Here is a 17,617-nt window from a genome sequence, read left to right as displayed (position 1 = left end):
GGTCCCTGGGGAGACGACGGCGGTGGAGCCGCTGCTGCTGGGTTTCTGCTGCGGGGTGGGGAGCCCGTCCCACCTCGTGGCCTGCTCCAAAATGAGCCCAGAAGCCCTTAGTCCATAACAAGGCTGCAAGCCAAACGCTCACCTGTCAGAGACATCAGCTGTTCATTTGGCAAAAGCAGCAACCTGGAGACTTCCAGGCAAATCTATGGAATAAAGAACAAAAAGAGAGGTGGTAGATGAACACGGGGGTCTGCTGGCATCAGGCATCCCCCGAACACCTCTGATGTGGGCATTCCCATGGGTCGGCCGCGCGGCAGCCAGGAGACAGGGGATGGCAGCCTTCAGTGACTCCTGATGGCTGCTGCTCTTCTCCCGGCGTGCGGGGCTGCGGGGGAGACCTGGCAAAGCACCAGGTTGACTTAAAGTGCTCTAATTCTTACAGAACTGTACAACTTTGTCTTCTCTTGTCTCATGCCTTTACAAACTTTATCTTACCTTATCGATGTTAATCTCCTCATCCACGTCTGAACTAGAGGACTGGCTGGATGAAAACAACAGAACAGAAGAAGTTAGACGAGAACCAGCTCAGCCAAGGGTAGGTGAGCGTCTTTTATCTGACCCAAAAGGCATCCAGAGACAGTATTACAATTATTTTCTATCATCTAATAAGCTACAATTACAATTCAGGATTCAGCTGAAGAATTGCCATTGAACTTGCATTAAAAACGTTCCTGCTACACTACTGTAAAAGATTCGCTCCCTTATGAGAGAATGGAACTCTTTTAAAATGGGGAAAACCAACCCTGCAAGCAGAAGAAAGTTCCTCCCATGAAGATAAAGTTTTTGTGTTAACCTTTGTAAGTTTTTAGGGCAGTGACCAGATCTTAGTCATATCACCTTCCTGCCTAGAAATGCTTGTGCCTCAGTTTATTCTTCTCCCCTGTTACCCAGATCCCATAACAAGGAAAACCGCAGGGTCAACCTTTCCATCTCCTCGGTGCTCTGCATCTCCTCCAGGGTGGGTTTGCAGGCAGAGGTCACCAGTTCCAGGTTCCCCTCGGGGTTCATTTCCACGTGGAGGTCCACCAGGATGGACAGTCTCATCACCTTGGTGGTCGAGCTATGCCAGAGGAGGAGAGGCGGAGGCTGGAGCGCGGGGGCTGCTCCTGGTCCTGCTCACCCCGGCCCCCCCTGCTCCCGCAGGCAGACAGCAGGTGCTGGATGCGGCCCCGTTGCTCCATCCAGGAGCTTGGGCTTCTTCCAGCCCTGCGGCACTGGCACTCACAGGGCGGGTGTGATGCTGAGGTCCACATTGCTGCTCAGCCGCAGCCCGGTGTCGGGGATGAGCGACAGAGACAACTCGGCAACCTTGACGGAGTTAATTTGGTTCCTGCTGGAGCAGAAATGAAGGTGTCAGGAGACCAGCACAGACTGATGTGCAATCCCTGGCATGCTCTCACAGTGGGCAAACCCCAAAAGTCCATGAGATCTGCACAGTGCACGGATAATCAGTGCCCCGAGGGTGGCACCAGGACTGCTGCCCGTAGACCCCAAAGGAGGAGCCAGGAGCTCTTTTCTAAACCGCTCTGGCAAACAGCCGTGCTGATCTCCAGGGGGGATTTTTGCCCTCGCTGGCAAAATGCCTTTTGTGACGATATTCAAAGTGCTCCAGCTAAACACCAGCGTGAACCAGTGGTACAGTGGCAAAGCCTGGGCAAGGCAGAGCTGCGGACTCACCTGGGCTCTGGGGAGCCGAGAAACAGGTCTGGGACTCTTGGGGCCATTAGGTCCTGCCTGAGGACTGCCTCTGCGTGTGGCTTTGAAACTTCAGCAACTGAAATAGGGCAGATATTTTATGAGACGCTCTGGAGCTTGTGGTCTGTGGCACAGAGATGGACAGACTGAAATCCCTCCAGGTGACACACTTCCACCCTTTCCTAAACCCCCCTGTTACTAGCCAGAGAAAGGGGATGATGAAAGTGAGCTGATTAATGGCGTAAGTTTCTGGTGACAGTGTTTGGTATTTCATCACCGGACTGAAAGATGCTGCTGCCTCCCCTCCCTGCTGATGGCATGGGAGTTACAGGGTCTGGACTTACGGTAGCTCAGTCCTGATGGGGTGAGGATGCCCCCGCAGTCGGGTGACCTCGTGGTGTGAGCGGGGACCAGGAGGCTCAGGAGGACGCTCAGGGTGCAGAGCTTCACCATGCCGGTGCCTGGAAGAGGAAGGCACCCGCAGCAGCCCGGTCAGAGAGGCATGGCCCTGGCCCTGGCCCGGCCACCAAGGCACGGAGCCATGCTCGGGAGCCACGGATCCGCTCCCGGGTTGGGTTTGTGGTCCCGAGCTTGCCAGCTTTTGTGCAATAACAATGCATAGCTCTCATGAGGTGCCTGGGGATTTAAAAGCACTAACAGAAGGCTCAGCCTTGAAAACTCCCTGCAAGTCTGCAAGCTACAGTGGTGCTTGCAGCAATATCATGCCTGCTGAAGAGCATATAACGGCCTACAACTGGTATAAAACTAGCAAATAAGCAGGAGCTAAAATTAATTGAGGAACGAATGGAAGTTATTGAGGAGGCTAAAATCAAATAAAAAGGTGAAAATGTTATCTACCTCTCTGAAAAACATTTGGGAATTGTTTATAATGTTTGTAATGCTCTTAGAATACTAAGAAAACAAGTAATTCAGAAAGTTTAACCTGCAGAAAACATACATATTTCTATCAGTCTTTGCAGAAAGCGGACTTCTGATGAGAACTGACCCTTACAGAGACACACCAAAGTAAGTACAAGCAATGCCTATATCAAGCAATTCAGTTTGCAAATGCATCTTTACCTTTCCTGGCCAGTCTTCCCATTCTTCTAACTCAGTCCGTGTCTTGCTGTGGCCACGCCAAGGAATTATGCTGGCTTTATATATCCTCACAACCAAGGCTGATGGGGCAGAAATTGGCAGAGAGGGCTAGAAACCAGGACGTGGGGTGGACACTTTGTTTTATATACCATTTTTATTGTTTCCCCATATACTTGATTACATTGGCCGTTGACCTAGCGAGGTGAAATATTGAACAGCAGGTGCTGGGGCAGCTTGCCTTCATTGTGGTGTTACTGAGGAGCACAAAGAAAGGTCTCTGGGTGGAGGGTGCCAAGAAATCAAACATTGTAAGAAAGCGAACATCGGTTTCTTTGCTCTGCAGCCATGCTTTCTTCCGAACACCACAGGGATAGCCGCCACCATGTCCACACCAGCAAGAAGCTGCTGTGGTTTGTATCGCTCTCCCAGCTGGGCAGCTCAGACCAGAAGGAATGAGACCTGCACGTGTCGCACTGAAGGAGGTCTTGACAATTCATCAAGGATGCCCTCCATTTCCATCAGGCCTGGGTAAGTCTGTTGAAGGCAACAGGAATTTTTCTCTTGGGTTCAGTGAGTTTTAGACCAGACAGAATATCATTTTTTTTTAAGGTATCTCCTCTAATCTCTGGAATGGCCCACGTGCAATAATTTCTTCCTCTCTTTAACCCATCCCAATCAAAAGCCACTGGCAATATTTATTACAACTGGTAGAAAAAGTGGTGGGTGACGTCCACCCTCTTTGATAATGTCTCTACAAGCAGTGAAAACATTCATGGAAGGGAGTCGGAGTCCCTCTCCTTCCTGTGCTTGGGGTCCATCGTGTTCTCCTGGCTTCCTTTTGGCCTGAGGACAGAGTGTGGACTACCTGCCAATGCCATGTAAGCGCATCCTCCATGGTCACAGTGCTCTGTTTTGTCTTGGTTTCTCCCCCCCCCCCCCCCCCCCGATATTTGTGATCTCAGCTTTGGGGCATGACCAGTCTTCCAGAGAGGGTTGAATTGCCCATTTTGGTCTGAATCCCTTGGCAATGGGATAAGGTGTTCAGGGCTTGTTGAAACACCTGCTGCCTGGGGAGGCAACCATTGTCCTTTGTGCATTGGCAAAGTGAGTTATTGGGCGCTGGTTCCAGGTGCATCTTGACATGTTCAAAGCCTTTGGCTCTCGCCAGTGCTGTGTTGCTTTCCTTCTCAGCATGACAGAGAAATGCCACGAAAAGCAGAGTTTCATCCACGTTGTGCATTTCCATTGAAGTCATCCAAAGAGCAGTGTCAAGAGAAAATATGAAGATATACGTCTAGCAGCCTACCGAGGGAGAGCAGGATTTACACGTTTACACTGATGTATGCAGCCCATTTAGAGGCAAGAAATGCGTTCAGAAAAGTAAATCCACTGAGAAGGTTGTAACCTGCAGACGAGTCCCCTGGGGCTGCGGGAGATGTTTTGTGGCATCTGACATCGGTAGGGACACGGACACAACATAGAAAAGTCTCTGAGAAATAAGTCTTTGCTGTGTTTTAGAGCAATGGGTGGAAATTTGCCCCTGCTAGGCCTTGTTCCAGTGTAGGTAATATCGGCAGCTCTTCCTGAAGCGGTACTGGAGATTTATCTGTGGAGCATTATTATAATTTACAGCAGTGCAAGGGTCTGGGGGTAAGCTGCCGGGACGAGATAGCACCATGTGCTTAGATATGGATTTTCTCCTCCTGCAGAGCTGTTCTGGACCTCATGATCTCTGCTGAGGCTTAATTAGATGTCAATTTATAGCATAATGACTGATCAAGTTACTAGCACAAAAGTGTCTTTCTGGCATAGTGCATTCCTTATTGGGAGTTATCTATAAATCTTATGCTCCTGTTAGATAAGATGTAAATCTCCCTGTCTGGGCTTGGCAGAGAGCCACCGAGTACCTCACCGGGAGGGAGGTGATGGCAGATTAAACCTCATGACACGTTTTATGCAGAAATGAAGGGAAGAAATAAATTTCTTGGTGCTGCAGGATCCCACTGGGGTGAACTCCCAGACCCGGGTCCTGCTGGGTGGAGTACCCAGGAGGAGACGGGTGAGGACACCGTGGTGGCCGGCTAGGCCCAGCTCAGGCAGGGCTGGTGCGTGGGCAGCCACAGCGACGGCAGCAGCAAGCCCAGCCCAGAGGAGAGCTTCATGCAGCCTGCCTGCAGTCTGGTGGGATGCATGGCTCTCCTGTGGCGGGACAGGGACGGGGCTGAGAAGCCTGTTCTCTGGGCAGGTGACAGTTCTTCTCAGCCTCACTCCAACCCTGCTGAAACCAGTAAGAACATTACTGAGATTATCACAATTTCCAGTGGGTTCTCCACCAGCTGATCCCATGTCCTCCCCTGGCGTTTGCACAAGCTCCATGAACCTTTGGGGAGTGAGAGACGCTCATCCCAAGAGTTGTAGTTACGCAGGTATCCCCAAAAGCAGAATTTACCATTACACATCTTAGGTTTCTCCTCGCCCCCGCTTCTGTCTGTACCACGTAATTAAATGGATCAGGTTTTTCTCTTTCGGACTTGACGTGCAAGTCTCCATTGGCTCTTCCTGGGCATTGAGCAAGAGCACTGGCTTCAGCCTGCTGGGAGCACGTGCCTGGTGCCTGAGGCTCGAGGGCTTATCTGGACTTTCAAATTTATTAGTGAAATTATTTGTATTGGCAGATGTCAGAAACACTCAGGAATTAGGTTACGTCACAGCAATTACCCAGCCCTTTCATTCTTTCGTTTTTTCCCCTTTCTTGGTCAGGATTTATATATAGGCTGTTTCTTGCCTCTCTCCAGGAGATCAGTGCAAAGCTTGGACAACCTCTGGCGACTCTCCACCAGAGCAGAACTGGGCAAAGTGATGGCAGGGCCCTTCCCTGCAGGAGTCCCTGTCGCGGCAAGGTGCAGCAGCTCACATCACTTCCCTCTGGTGCAAGCAAGAAGCGGGAGGCCAAGCTGGAGCAGACTGGTGGAGCCGTGTCCATAGCCTGTGGAGAGGCTTGTCACGCCTCGTGCCGCTGCCATGGCCAACAGCCGTGAGCTCTCCTGCCATTCCTGGGGCCAGGGCTCAGGGTGGCCCTGAGACACAGCAGGCCATGTGCTCCATCAGGCAGCTCCAGCCCTTTCTCCACGGCAGGTTTTAGGCATCATGAGCAGCTCTGGTGTTTGTGGAAGAGGAAGGCTTAGCGCCCCACTTGGGTACCGACCACAGGGCAGGCACGTCCTGATGGGGCTGCTCTGGGGTGTTCAGACATTGGAATTTTGGAGAGTGATTCTTGTATTCAGGCTGTGTTTTGGCTAGTGTAGCTCTGCCAGATTTGCACAGAGCCCTGCTTGCTTTCCTCGAGTGCGAGTGCAGCGTTTAGCCCCTGACGTGCAGTTTGGGAACCATCTCCAGCTCACCGTCTCTCTCTGTCCATTGAAGCCCACACACTCCTGTAAGCCTCTGCCACCTCTGGAGCTCTGTGAGCAGCCGTGCCGGATTGGAAGATGTCAAGGATTTGGTGCGTTTTATTCCTCAGCAGCTGGCTGGTGTGGTCAGGAAGAGCTGATGGCCCAGGAGCTGTCATCAGGATTGATCTTGGAACGATTGACCGCAGTAAGTGCTCAGCCACGTTAGTGTCTGTGCGTAGACATGAGTCTGTCCGTCCGTGCAGACAAGCGGGCAGCGGTGCACCGGCTGCATTGCGGCGGGGAAGCCGCCTTTCACTGCTGTGTAGTCTGTGTTCCCGAGCACATCCCCACCCTCTGCGTGCCACCGGCCGGGCGGGCTCCAGGCGCTGCCCTTAATCTGCAGCAGGAGCCGCTTCCTTGAGGTCTGCGCGTCCCATGTGGGACGCTGCAAGCAGGACCCCGCGGCTGTGATGCCCTGACGTGGGCACGCAGGTTGTCTCACCGGTGTGCGGTACGTTAAGGTGGGAACCTGAAAATGCACCTCATGTCTAAAATGGCAATGCGTGCGCAGCAAGCGCCTGCCGAGCTCCAACCGTTACCCGGGGACGGCAAAGATTGCTGGTAATCCGAATTTACAGCGCGCGAAGTGTCCTGATGGTGCCTGTGTGTGTTGGAACAGGAATACGTTAATAATGATGTTTTATAGGGTACGGTGGGGGGGTGCCGAGTCCCCTCACCCTCCGGCACAGGCTCCTCCCTGGGGGTTTTGTGCTAAACTCCTCATCTTGTGCAAATCTTCCAGCGGTCTCCACTGCTCTGAATGAGAGTGATGTTCTGCAGAAAATGGCAGAGGAAGCTGCAAAAAAAAAAAGCCAAACGCCAAACCCATCAAAGGCATCTTGGGGTGAGTGATGATCAGCAGCTTTACACCACGAGCCTGAACCTGAGAATGAGAAAATAAAAGCAGAAGGTTGGGAACTGTCAGCCTGGAGGCAGAAACGAATCACTCTCCGCTAACAAGTGTGATATTAAAGGAGTGATTTTCTGCATGGTTGTGTCTACAAATACATGGAGAAACTATAACTTAAAGGCAACAAAGCGCATCGGCTCCTGCTTCAGCTCTGGCTGGGGACTGCTGCAGTGGCTCTGCGGCACCAGGTGGGGTTTGCTCTCAAAGCTGGGGGTGCCCGGCTTTTGTCAATAATATCCTGAGGGAACCCCAGAATTTCTGGGGGATCAGAGCTGGCCCTCCATCCTGCAGATTCGTTCTGGGTGAAAGCATGGAGATGTTTTGAATGTCAAAACATTTTTTTCCAAATTTTTTCAAAATTAAGCTGTGCAATCTTTTTGCTAGGAAGAAACGTTTCTAAATTTAAAAGTGGTTTTAAATGGAAAATTTAAACAAGAAGTGAAAGAATAAAGGTGGTGATGGCAATATCAGTGATAGGTGACTTCGATGTAAGCAGCCTGACCTGGTTCCTCTGCGGGCTCCTCTTTCCCAGCTCTTTTCCTCTGGTTTTTTCCCCAGGCTATAAGTGAAAGATCTCCGTCCGCCGGTGATATCGCTGGCACTCTCGCCGGGCTCAGGGATCCTCGTGGCCATCTTAGTCCAAATGACCATCACTGGGAAAAGGTGAGCGGGCACGGGGAAGATCCGCTGGCGGGGCTGGGGTGGGCTCGCTCGCTCCCGGGCGTTGGCCCTGCAGTGACCGAGCTTTGCTCTGAGCAGCTTTATAGGAGGAAACACGGGAATCGCTCTGGCCGCAAACCTGACGGCCGGCAGCCGGCTGTGGCAGGGGGCTGCAGGCGTGCCCAGGTTCAGCTGCAGGAACTGCCACATCACTCTCGTTAGCGTTAAAACCAACCTCCCCAGCAGCTGAGTCCCAAAGGACAACATCGATGATTTGCCGATATTAATAATTCCTAAGAGGTAGGTAACAGCATTGTTAAATCTTTCAGTCTCCAGGTGCGGGTTTCTACAGAACACAAATACTTTTCACTGTTCATTTTGTCCACTAAGAAACCCAAAATCTTTTATGGACGAATTCAGGCCAGCTCTCTCTGTGTTATTCCATGCAATGTTCATCTTTAGCATCAGTCCTCATTTAAGTGCTGTACTCCTGGGATACCAGAGCTTCTTTTAGCCATGGAAACCTTTAGCTTTGTTTAAAGCCAGAAGATGGCATTCTTGAGAAAAGAGAGAAAACATCTTTTATTAGACATTAGGCATATTTTGGCTCAATCCATACCAGATACGTTTCTTTAGTGCTTGAGTTTCTTGCCTTTTGATCTTTAGTAAATAATCATTGCTATGTGCAAAACGGCTGTATCGTCTGATGTGTTGCCTCTGCCCAGCATGCTGCCCAAAGTCATGAGCAAGTTTCTGCACAGCACCCTTCAGAAAATGCTGCCAGGTCCGGCGAGTCTGATCCTCCTCCCATCCTTGTTTCCCGGAGATCGTCTCCTCCTCCTCCTCACTGCACCGTGACAGGTTTCACAGTTTTGCCACACAAAGGAGCTTGCAGGCTGGTAAAAGGGAGCATTTCAAGCAATTACTAGTTTTATGCAGTCAACACCTGCAGCAAAGGCACTGTCACTGCTTAAAGCCTCCTCGCCCCAGCCCGGCAGTTAGGGATGCGATGCTCAGACAGAACTGATCTCGATGCTGAGCACGCTTGTTCCTAAAGGATTGTCAAAGGGCAGACTTGCAGCCTCTTAACGCGTGTCATAAAGTCGGTCTGGTTTAGTCAGATATCTGTGGGGGGCCTGGCCCTGTTCTTCGCTCAGCTTAAGGCAGGTTTACTCCAGAATAGCCTAATTCAACCAGGGACAGAGAAAACTGAGGCAAACCCTTGTCTGGGTAATTAATAGTGGAGTGTCCTGGTGCTTCAGGGTGGGAGCTGCACTGGACTGCCAGCCACAAAGCTCAGCTCCCACTAGAAACCTCCATGCAGGGTTTTCTCACACATTTCTTGTTGCCCTACAGCTGTGTCCAGCTGTGGATGCAGTGCTCAACCTTGTGAATGCAAAACTCGCCACCATGATTTGTAAGTTGGCATCCATCCACCTCACCCGTCTTCCTCCCTTCCCCTGGCAAGGGGAAAGCACAGATCTATCGCCGAGGATAGACAATCTGCTGAGCCCTGACTAGGACCAGGCGGGGACAAACCCCGGCAGGGGCCACACGAATATCCACCCCCTCCTTGGTGCAGATTTGGGAGAGCCTGGCATCACAGAGGCTTGCAGGGAGGCAGGAGCCCACCGAAGCTGTAAATGGCACGTGGCGCTGGTGAACCAGAGGTTTGGCGCTGGTGAGTGCTCTCCCCACGGTGCAGAGTGTGCACCTTCTAATTAAGCATCCCTCTGCTTCCACACAGCTGAGATCCCTCTTGGGACTGCTGGGACCCTCCGGTGCGCTTTGCTGAACCCCCCAATGATGAGCGAAACTTTCATAGAGCTGGATTTGGAGGTGAGTGCTGCTGCCTCGTGCCGGGTCTTGGAGCAGTGATGTTTCTGACATCCATTTGCTCGGAGGCGTTGTCCTTCTCAGCCTTGGGCAGCAGAGGCTCTGGGAGGGGTGCAGACATGTGCTGGTTGCATTATATCACCTAACCACCTCCTCGGCTCATCGTTTTCTGTGGAGTTTATTGCTCTGTTTTGTTGCTGAGATTACAGAGCAAAGCATCCAGTACCTTGTACCTGGTCCAAATGCAAATCCTGGAAATGGACCTGTGCTCTCTGACATGGCGCTTCTTATTGGTCCTTTTAGAGCATTCTCCACCAAAAGGAGGGAAAGGAGGTTAACGTTCCCATGGACCAACCACCTCTTACTTCTCTGACACCGAAGAGGGATGCTGCTACCCAGCTTATCCTGTCTTCAAACTTCTTGGGTGCTGAGCTCTCTATTCTGCAGGCATCCTTCAACCAGGACATCAGCAATAACATGGTGGGTGGTTTGAGCTTGACATTTTCCTCAAGAAACCACTAAAGAAATCTACACCCATGTCCAAGGCAGAAGGGAGGATGCCTCTTCCCTTCCCCATGTTAAACTCCCCGCCACCCAAATGAATTCATTAAGTCCCTGTCCTGTGACACTTTCTCAACAGGTTCTTGGGCTTCCCCCGCTGGTGACCACGGTGCTTGGAGCCCTCATCCCTGAGGTGGGTGGACTTTGCTTGATCCTACTGGTCTGTGGCTCATTTCAGGCTACTTACGGCAGCAGATAAAGCTGCTCTCCGTTCACAAAGACATGCTGGGTACCTTTTTCCCAAGGTCAAACTGGTGCTCTCTTTATTTTATTAGTAAAACTTTTATTACTAAGATTATATAAGGGACATACTATTAAGCAGTATGGACCAGCTTGACTGACTCCCACTGACTTTGGTGAATGTCACCGATGCTCAGCACCCACCAGGATAATCCCTAGAGCAGTGAACTGGGAAGGAAAGGGGATGTCACCCCTTTGCTTTGACTCGCCACAGATTTCCAGGGTGCTGCCTCCATCACAGCCGGTGGTGATTGAAATGCGAGAAGTGAAAGCACCAGTGGTGACCATAACCCCGGACAAAAGCTTTGTGCAGCTCTTCAGCACCGCCGAGTTTCGGGTTTCCCCTTCAGACTGCTCCCCAGTCCCTCTTCGTCCTGCATATTGTGAGTTGAAGCCTTTTGCAGTTGGCGAGGGCTGAACGTGGTCGCCCCTGCCCCAAGCCAGCGGACCCACACCAACACCAGAGCGAGAGACGTGGGATAGCGGGCAGGGACGTCTGTCAGGGAGGATGCCTGGCCGGGGGGTCCTGCGGGGCTGGAGCGGTCGGGGAGATCAGGGTCCTGGTGGGGATTCCCTTTCCCCCGGCAGCACAGCAACCTGGAGGTGCAGTTTGCCATTGCAGAAGAAAAGCTGCGGCTCTCCCTCGCTCTGCGAAAGTAATGCGGCTGCCGGTCCCCAGTGCCACCACCAGCAGCGTGACAGTCCCTGGGCTGCTGGGAAGGCCACACGCTGCATCTCACCTGTGCATTTTCAGAAGGAACCTTTGCTGTCTCTGCATGATGTTTTTATAGTTTATACTAACAGCTATTTAAAAATGCATGAGGGCAACGTGACATAATCCAGCTGAGCTAATACCTGTTTGGGTTTTTTGCTCTTTAAGTTTGAAGAGCTGAACTTGGTTCAGGGTGGAGAAAATGCTCTCGGTGGGAAGCAGCCCCTTCCTGGAGGGAGGCTGGCAGAGCCACGGCACCTCTGGTGCAAGGGGGAGGTTTGCTGGGGGCCAAGATCTGGGTGAAGAGTTTGCTGAGGGCGACAGGGCAGCTTGCCGGGGGGCTGCAGGAGGCGAATGATGCCGTGCCCTTCCTCTCCCTGCAGTCTGTCTCGGGTGGCCTTGGCTTCCTCCTCCCTTGGGACGTTTGACGTGAGCTGGGCAGTCTGCGTTGTGCGTGGGGCTGGGGTTGCCACTGTGAATCTCTGTGCTGGCGGTTTGTGTAATGCTGTACCAGGAATTCACTCTCCGGAGCCCCGTCCTGCTGCTTTCATTATCAGTAACAGATTTGTTAAAAAAAAACCACAGAAGAAAACCAAAGTGAACATTGAAGATTGAAATGTTATTTCAAGGAATAAGAAATGACAAATCAACTGCCAAAACCGTTTGCCCACAGACATGAATGCTCTGGAAGGGGTCCCTGCTTGTAACGCACCTTGTTCATTCCTGGGAGAGTTTTGGCCATGAGTAACCCTCCCTGGTGCAGCACTGGTGGGGTGGGAGTGTGGGCTGGGCTGCCCTCAGGTCGTGTGTGCTGGATGTTCAATCTCCTTGTCTCCCTCTAATCCTGATGCTGGGGTAGAGATGAGTGGGAGGGAGAGTTCCCCGGGAGCTCATGCAGATAACATTTGGGCTGCCTGCAGCAGGGCTTCGGGCTGCGAGGAGGATGTCTGGGTGCCCGGCCCCGGCACTGACTGCAGGGCAGAGAGCAGGGTGCTGCTGGGGCAGGGAACAGTCTCATCTGGGGCAGTTTTCACTGAAATGTAGAATTTCTCAAATGTTCCCATTCTGCTCGGGGGGACCTCTGCTATTTTCCTGTGATTAGAGAAGGTGCTGGATGAATTGATGGGGTGAGCCCAGCGGACGCAGCTGCTGGCATGCAGAGCGATGGGCGGTCTACACCGCTTCTCTGTGTTCCAGGAGCTTCCACTGAAAAGAGTTTTGGCAGGTATTATTCACGTGGCTTATGTGCCATTGATTGACAGTAAGCACGGCTATGGCTTCTTCTGAGGATTTGCTAACTGCACGGGGAAAATAGTTCTCATTTCTTTTCCTATAGACTGTTGTTATGTTTTTTTTTTGGAAATGACATTGCCTGGCTGACCTTGCATGCTCTTCCTGCCCTCGAGGCTGTGAGTGACTCTGCCAGCAAAAATCGCTTGCCAGCCATTTCGCACCTGCAGGGTCTGCAGTGGGAGCTGGAGGCGAGCAATACCTCTTGGTCGGGGCTCTGGCATGCCCACTCCTTCACAGGCAGGAGAGATCTGCCTGCACAGAGCAGATCCACTGCAAAGGATGCAGGCTTCTCCTCTGAAGCCTCTTCGAACATTGTTCCTGTCCCCCAAAATCAAAACCACTTGCCATGAACAACTGGGAACAGTTTTCATAAGATCTTTGCCTTTCTGAAGTCTCAAAAAATCAGCATGTCCCTCTTTACCATGCCTGAAAACAGCCAAAGTGTCAGTAAAAAACCCCACCCTGGAACATCAATTTATCTGCTTAACTTGTATGGCAAGTATGCCAAAAGCAGAAATTTCAATTCATGCTAACATGCACAAACCCAGGAATTCCAGCCCTGACAATTTTCCTTCTGAGTATTCCCAAAACCCCTTGCCAGACCTTTGGCAGGCGTGGGCAGGCAGTGCGAGGGCGGCAGGCAGGGAAGCGCCGGAGATGCTGGCAGCGCCTGCCATGGCCCGAGGGCCTGTGACAGCCGCTCCCCCTTGTTCCAGGGGTGCTGCACGGAGGGGTGCCCCTGCCCGACCTGCTGGGCATCACCTACCGGTGGGCGAACATCAGCGGGTTCAAGGTAGGCACACTCGTGTGGTGGTTTTACTGTACCCTGGGTCATCCCTGGAGTTCGTGCCGTTAGTCCGTCACATCTGAGCATGGAAGCAACTGTTAAATCCTGCCCGTGTGCTTTTTATTTTTAAATCTGCAGAATGCTCTAGTTCTGGACATGTCTGTCACAGAGACCTGAGGTGTGGGGAGGTACGGCCGCAACACACCACTGCTGCGAGGACCCAGCAGGACCGGGTGGGAGGGGGAGCAGCAAGGGTGCTGGGGTTCCTGGGGTGTTTCTTCCTCTTTCCTTGACATTTGAATAGTTTGACTCCACAAGCTGAAATAAAAAGAACCCACCACCCATGACGAGACTCTGGCCTGCCGTGCGTCTAGTGGAGCCAGCTGGGCCTGTCTGGGCAGAGGTTGTATTTCTCGAAAGGACTGGTCCCTAAATCAATCACATTTGCAACCAAAATAGCACGTGCGTTAGCATGCTGCAGGCAGCAGCGTGGGCTGCCATCGGGGTGCAGCACCCACATCTCCTGCAGGAGCGGGGTGCAAGAAGGGGACCCTCATGCTCCCAGGGTGCATGTGCTGCAGAGGAGGGGAGTGTGTCTGCAGTTGTGTGGGGGGAATTAGGACTGCTTGGAATGAGTTAGAGTTAGGACATCTCCGTGTGTTTTTTAATATTTCAGAAGTGCCTAGCATCGTGGTTTATTGGCTGCATTGCAGATGTTGATCCCAAGCGCATAGGTCAGTGATTGCTGGCTAATTACCTGTCATTAGTAAGTCAATAAACAGCTTTGATCCTGATTTCATCAAGCTGACATGATTTGAACATTTTTTCCCGGTGACAGGTAGCTGGTGCAGAATTAAGGTTATCTTTGAAAAGATCATTGTGTTTTTAAGAAATTGTCCCCAAGAAAATCTCGCTGTGAGGCAGGCTCTGAGAACGCCGTTTGTTTTCTTGTGTGTGCTGCCAGACCCAGCAGGCATTTGTTCTGCAATGCGTGTAAGGAATTGTCCTCATCAGGAGTCCTAAGCAATGAGGACAGCAGCCATAAAACCAGCTCCCCAGGAGGACTGGTGTTTATGGTGCCTTCTCTCTTCATTTCACTGCAAACATTGTCAATGCCAAGCACATTTTTTTAAGAGATTTCCCTTATTGTTCTTGCATTAGCTAATAAACAATCGAACAGTTTGAGTCTGAATTCCCTTAAGAAGAACAAAAATGAATCAAAATATCTGTATGCAGCCCTCCTAGGAGAAATCAAGGCTGGAAATCTCAGGCGGCAGCTAGTTAATTTTTCATGAAACACTTAACCATGCTGTCAAGCTGCACTATCACAGAACTGGTATTTGATGCCCTGGGGCACTTGGTGGAGGTGCAGCCTTCCGACATGTGCAGGCACCAGCATTGTCCCCTGAAGCTGCACACGGACCCCGGCAGCCCTGATCCCCCCAGCAGTGGGGGATGTACCAGGCTCTCACAGTTAATGGTCCCAGAGGAATGAAAGAGCAAACCAAGACTGCCCTGGCTCAGGGGTCCCCACAGAGACGCTTTCCTAGGGCAGAAAGGCCACATCTGGACGATGCCATCAAGGGGAGAGCAGAACAGAACCATCTCGTTTTTCAACCAGGGCTAACGCATTTCACTTTGCCTGCCCTGGCCAGAGCCTACTGCCCTCTTGCTAATGCCAAGACCTCCAACGCTTCGCGGGGGTATGTCTCTCTTACTGCCTGCCCTTAGGTCTCTGTTTCCAGGTGATCCGAGCATCAAAGCAGCATCAGTTCACATCAGTCCCATTCTTCTCCCTTTGACCAAGTCCGTTCTGGTTTACTCTGCGTTTCTGTCCTCACACAGTGATTTGGCTTTGTGTTCTTGAGGTTTTGAAAGTTGCTTTAGAGGGACCTGGACCTCATGATGTCATTCTCTTTATGGGAATCTGCTTCGGTTTATCCAAAATATTTAATTGTCAGAGACCTCTGCATTCAGCAACGGCTGGTGAGAGGCCAAGTTACTGTCATGCCTGAAAGGTCACTGCTCAGAAGCTATTCTCTGCGGTGCCAAAGTGCCCCTTTACTGTGTGCTGACCATTATCAGGTCTGTCTTTATGGTAATTTGGGTTTCGTATAGTGCTTGCCCAAAGTATAAAGTGATTCAGGAGGGATGATAACATAATACCATCTTGTTAACACTCTCTTCCACCTTATCAAATGTCATGATCTAGCTGTGACAGCAAGGCTTTGTGCTCCCGAGGTGCCTGGCTGATCAGGTTGCAAGGAGAGTGACAACTCCTTAAGTACTTTGGCACCTTTGTCATCCCTTTCTTGGCCTTTAGCTAAGATATTTTTTAAAGCCGGAATTAATGTGTGACAAAAGCTGGCTAATCTGCTGGAAATACTTATTTCCAAGTTTGCAGAAAGTATTAAGTCTGAGCAAGCATTTTTATGGGCTATTATTCTTCAGCGTTGGGGAGCAGCCCGTCCACCCCTGCCATTAAAGAGCACATCAGGGGAGTGAATAGTTCACCGCTGTCCCCTTGGCCGGCGCATCCTCCTCTCCACCATGGACAGCCTTCGCTGTGCACGTCAGGACATGACCCACACACAGGGATCACATTTGGTCTGTCGCCCACAGAGGCGAGTTTTCTTTTTCTTGCCCCAAAGAGGTGCTGCTCTGGTGCAGCTTGAGGCAGCGGCTCCGCGTATCCGTGCGGTGCCGGTGATCGGGACCAGGACGAGGCGAAAGGGAAAAAGACAGCATGGCTGTGGGTGCACATGATATGTTGGCTCAGCAGAAACTTTTCTCCCTTTCTTCTGCCTGTAGCAGTAAATTATCTGGCAGTAAATGAGCCATGATGGACCAGGCGGGATGCAATTTTTCAGCATGGAAAAAACCTGGCCAGAAATCTAAGAGGGCAGGGGCCTGGATGGAGCTGACCCTGGGCAGCTGCATGGCTGTTCCTCTCCTGCAGCACATTTGTTGCATGGGGTGGTGTGGCAGGGAGGCCACTTCTCTTGATAAGCTCACACTGGGATCAATGGTCCCTACAGGACTTCAAAATGATCCAGAGCCGACAAGCTCTAGGCTGGGAGCTCCCTGGCTTTGTGGTCAATGGCACCACCCTCTCAACGGTATCTCCCCGTGGCAGTGCATCCCACCTCCAGTCTTCCTGGAGTGCTCTGAGGCAGAGGTGATGGACCTGGAAATAATGCCATGCCAGTTAGACTAGTGCAGCATTTCCAAATCAGACTCTCTCTGAAGAGTCTGTCAGCTCAGGGTATCCGTAAAGCTGTGACACCCCATCGATACACCTTATCATGGTGTCACTATTCCTTCCCAATTCAGTACCTCCTTTTCCTCAATTATCAAACGGATTATGAGCCATTCAGGTCACTGGACAGGCACTGTTGGCTTTGATAAATGTTGGGTAAGGTCACAGTCTTGCAGGCACGTCGGGATGGGAACGCTGTGCATGTCCTGCTGGCCTGGACAGTGAATACCCGGCTCTGTTACTATCTCCACAGGCTGTCTTTACATTGAGAAAGGTGCCGCCTGGTCCTTCATTTATCACCTATAACATGTGGCACATCCCCACCGCATGGGCTTACTGCGAGAGTAAAGTGCTCAGCACTGAGAACTGTAGAAGTCCTTAACAGCGAGGGGTGGCCAGTATTTTGACACATTTTTCAGTCAAAACCTCAATTTTATTTGAAAAAAAAAAAAAGTATTTTATCAGGGCCTGACTTTTCAGCCATGTCCGCATCTTGACACGAGAGCAAGCCCGAAAGGAAGATATGCTAAACCAGGCAGTGGTGTGCGGACTGGCGCCCAGAGCTGGCTGAGTCTGCCTCTGCACCTACCGGTTGTTGCTCAATGATTTACCTAACTCCTAACATCTCTAGGGAAATATTTGCGGTGGAAGTCACCAGAAACCATACATTGTTTGTGTTTTGCTCCCCACCAATTGCTCTGGATGTCCTCAATGACATTGCTTGCCTCTTTCCTGCTGTAAAGCTCTATATATGAGGATGCTTGATGCAGGTCATCTTCAGAAGACAGGGACATCGGTTAGAGAGCTCCTTGCACTCAAGACCTTGGTCAGGTAAGAGCAAACTTATCCCTCAAAAAGTGCTTTTAGCTTCTGCTTCTGCAAACCTGAATGCTTCCCAAAGAAGAATCCTTAATGTTTGTTTAGGAGTATTGGCTTTTTAACAAAAATTGTTATTCTTGCCTCCTGCCTGCTTGAATTATGCTTCGACAAGCAAAATATGCGGTGGCTTTCAATGTGAGTTTCTCAAGAATAGACATGCACGTTCATTGTATTT

The 17,617-nt window shown here is 51.2% G+C and overlaps 2 protein-coding genes across 2 annotated transcripts in view; one reads left to right on the top strand and one right to left on the bottom strand.

Annotated features, from left to right (window-relative positions):
• Positions 1-2,857, bottom strand: part of LOC103912470 (protein TENP-like) — a 6,190-nt gene extending 3,333 nt beyond the window's left edge. Inside the window, 7 exon segments of the mRNA XM_009318742.1 lie at positions 143-203; positions 496-541; positions 983-1,120; positions 1,286-1,393; positions 1,738-1,834; positions 2,100-2,216; positions 2,836-2,857. Of these exon segments, the coding sequence (XP_009317017.1) occupies positions 143-203; positions 496-541; positions 983-1,120; positions 1,286-1,393; positions 1,738-1,834; positions 2,100-2,216; positions 2,836-2,857 (589 nt within the window).
• A 3,484-nt stretch (positions 2,858-6,341) lies between these two features.
• On the top strand, positions 6,342-16,521 carry BPIFB6 (BPI fold containing family B, member 6). The gene is given in 17 exon segments (XM_009318757.1): positions 6,342-6,450; positions 7,048-7,118; positions 7,121-7,149; positions 7,774-7,878; positions 7,975-8,061; positions 8,601-8,664; positions 9,232-9,292; positions 9,623-9,714; positions 10,015-10,191; positions 10,352-10,405; positions 10,727-10,860; positions 10,862-10,895; positions 11,101-11,168; positions 11,608-11,653; positions 12,422-12,485; positions 13,234-13,310; positions 16,441-16,521. Coding segments are annotated over 17 exon segments (1,353 nt in total).
• The last annotated feature ends 1,096 nt before the right edge of the window (positions 16,522-17,617 follow it).

Source organism: Pygoscelis adeliae, unplaced genomic scaffold (genome assembly GCF_000699105.1).
Source record: "Pygoscelis adeliae isolate BGI_AS28 unplaced genomic scaffold, ASM69910v1 Scaffold432, whole genome shotgun sequence".
Classification (NCBI taxonomy): Eukaryota; Metazoa; Chordata; class Aves; order Sphenisciformes; family Spheniscidae; genus Pygoscelis; species Pygoscelis adeliae.
This window is presented reverse-complemented; position numbering and strand designations above follow the sequence as displayed.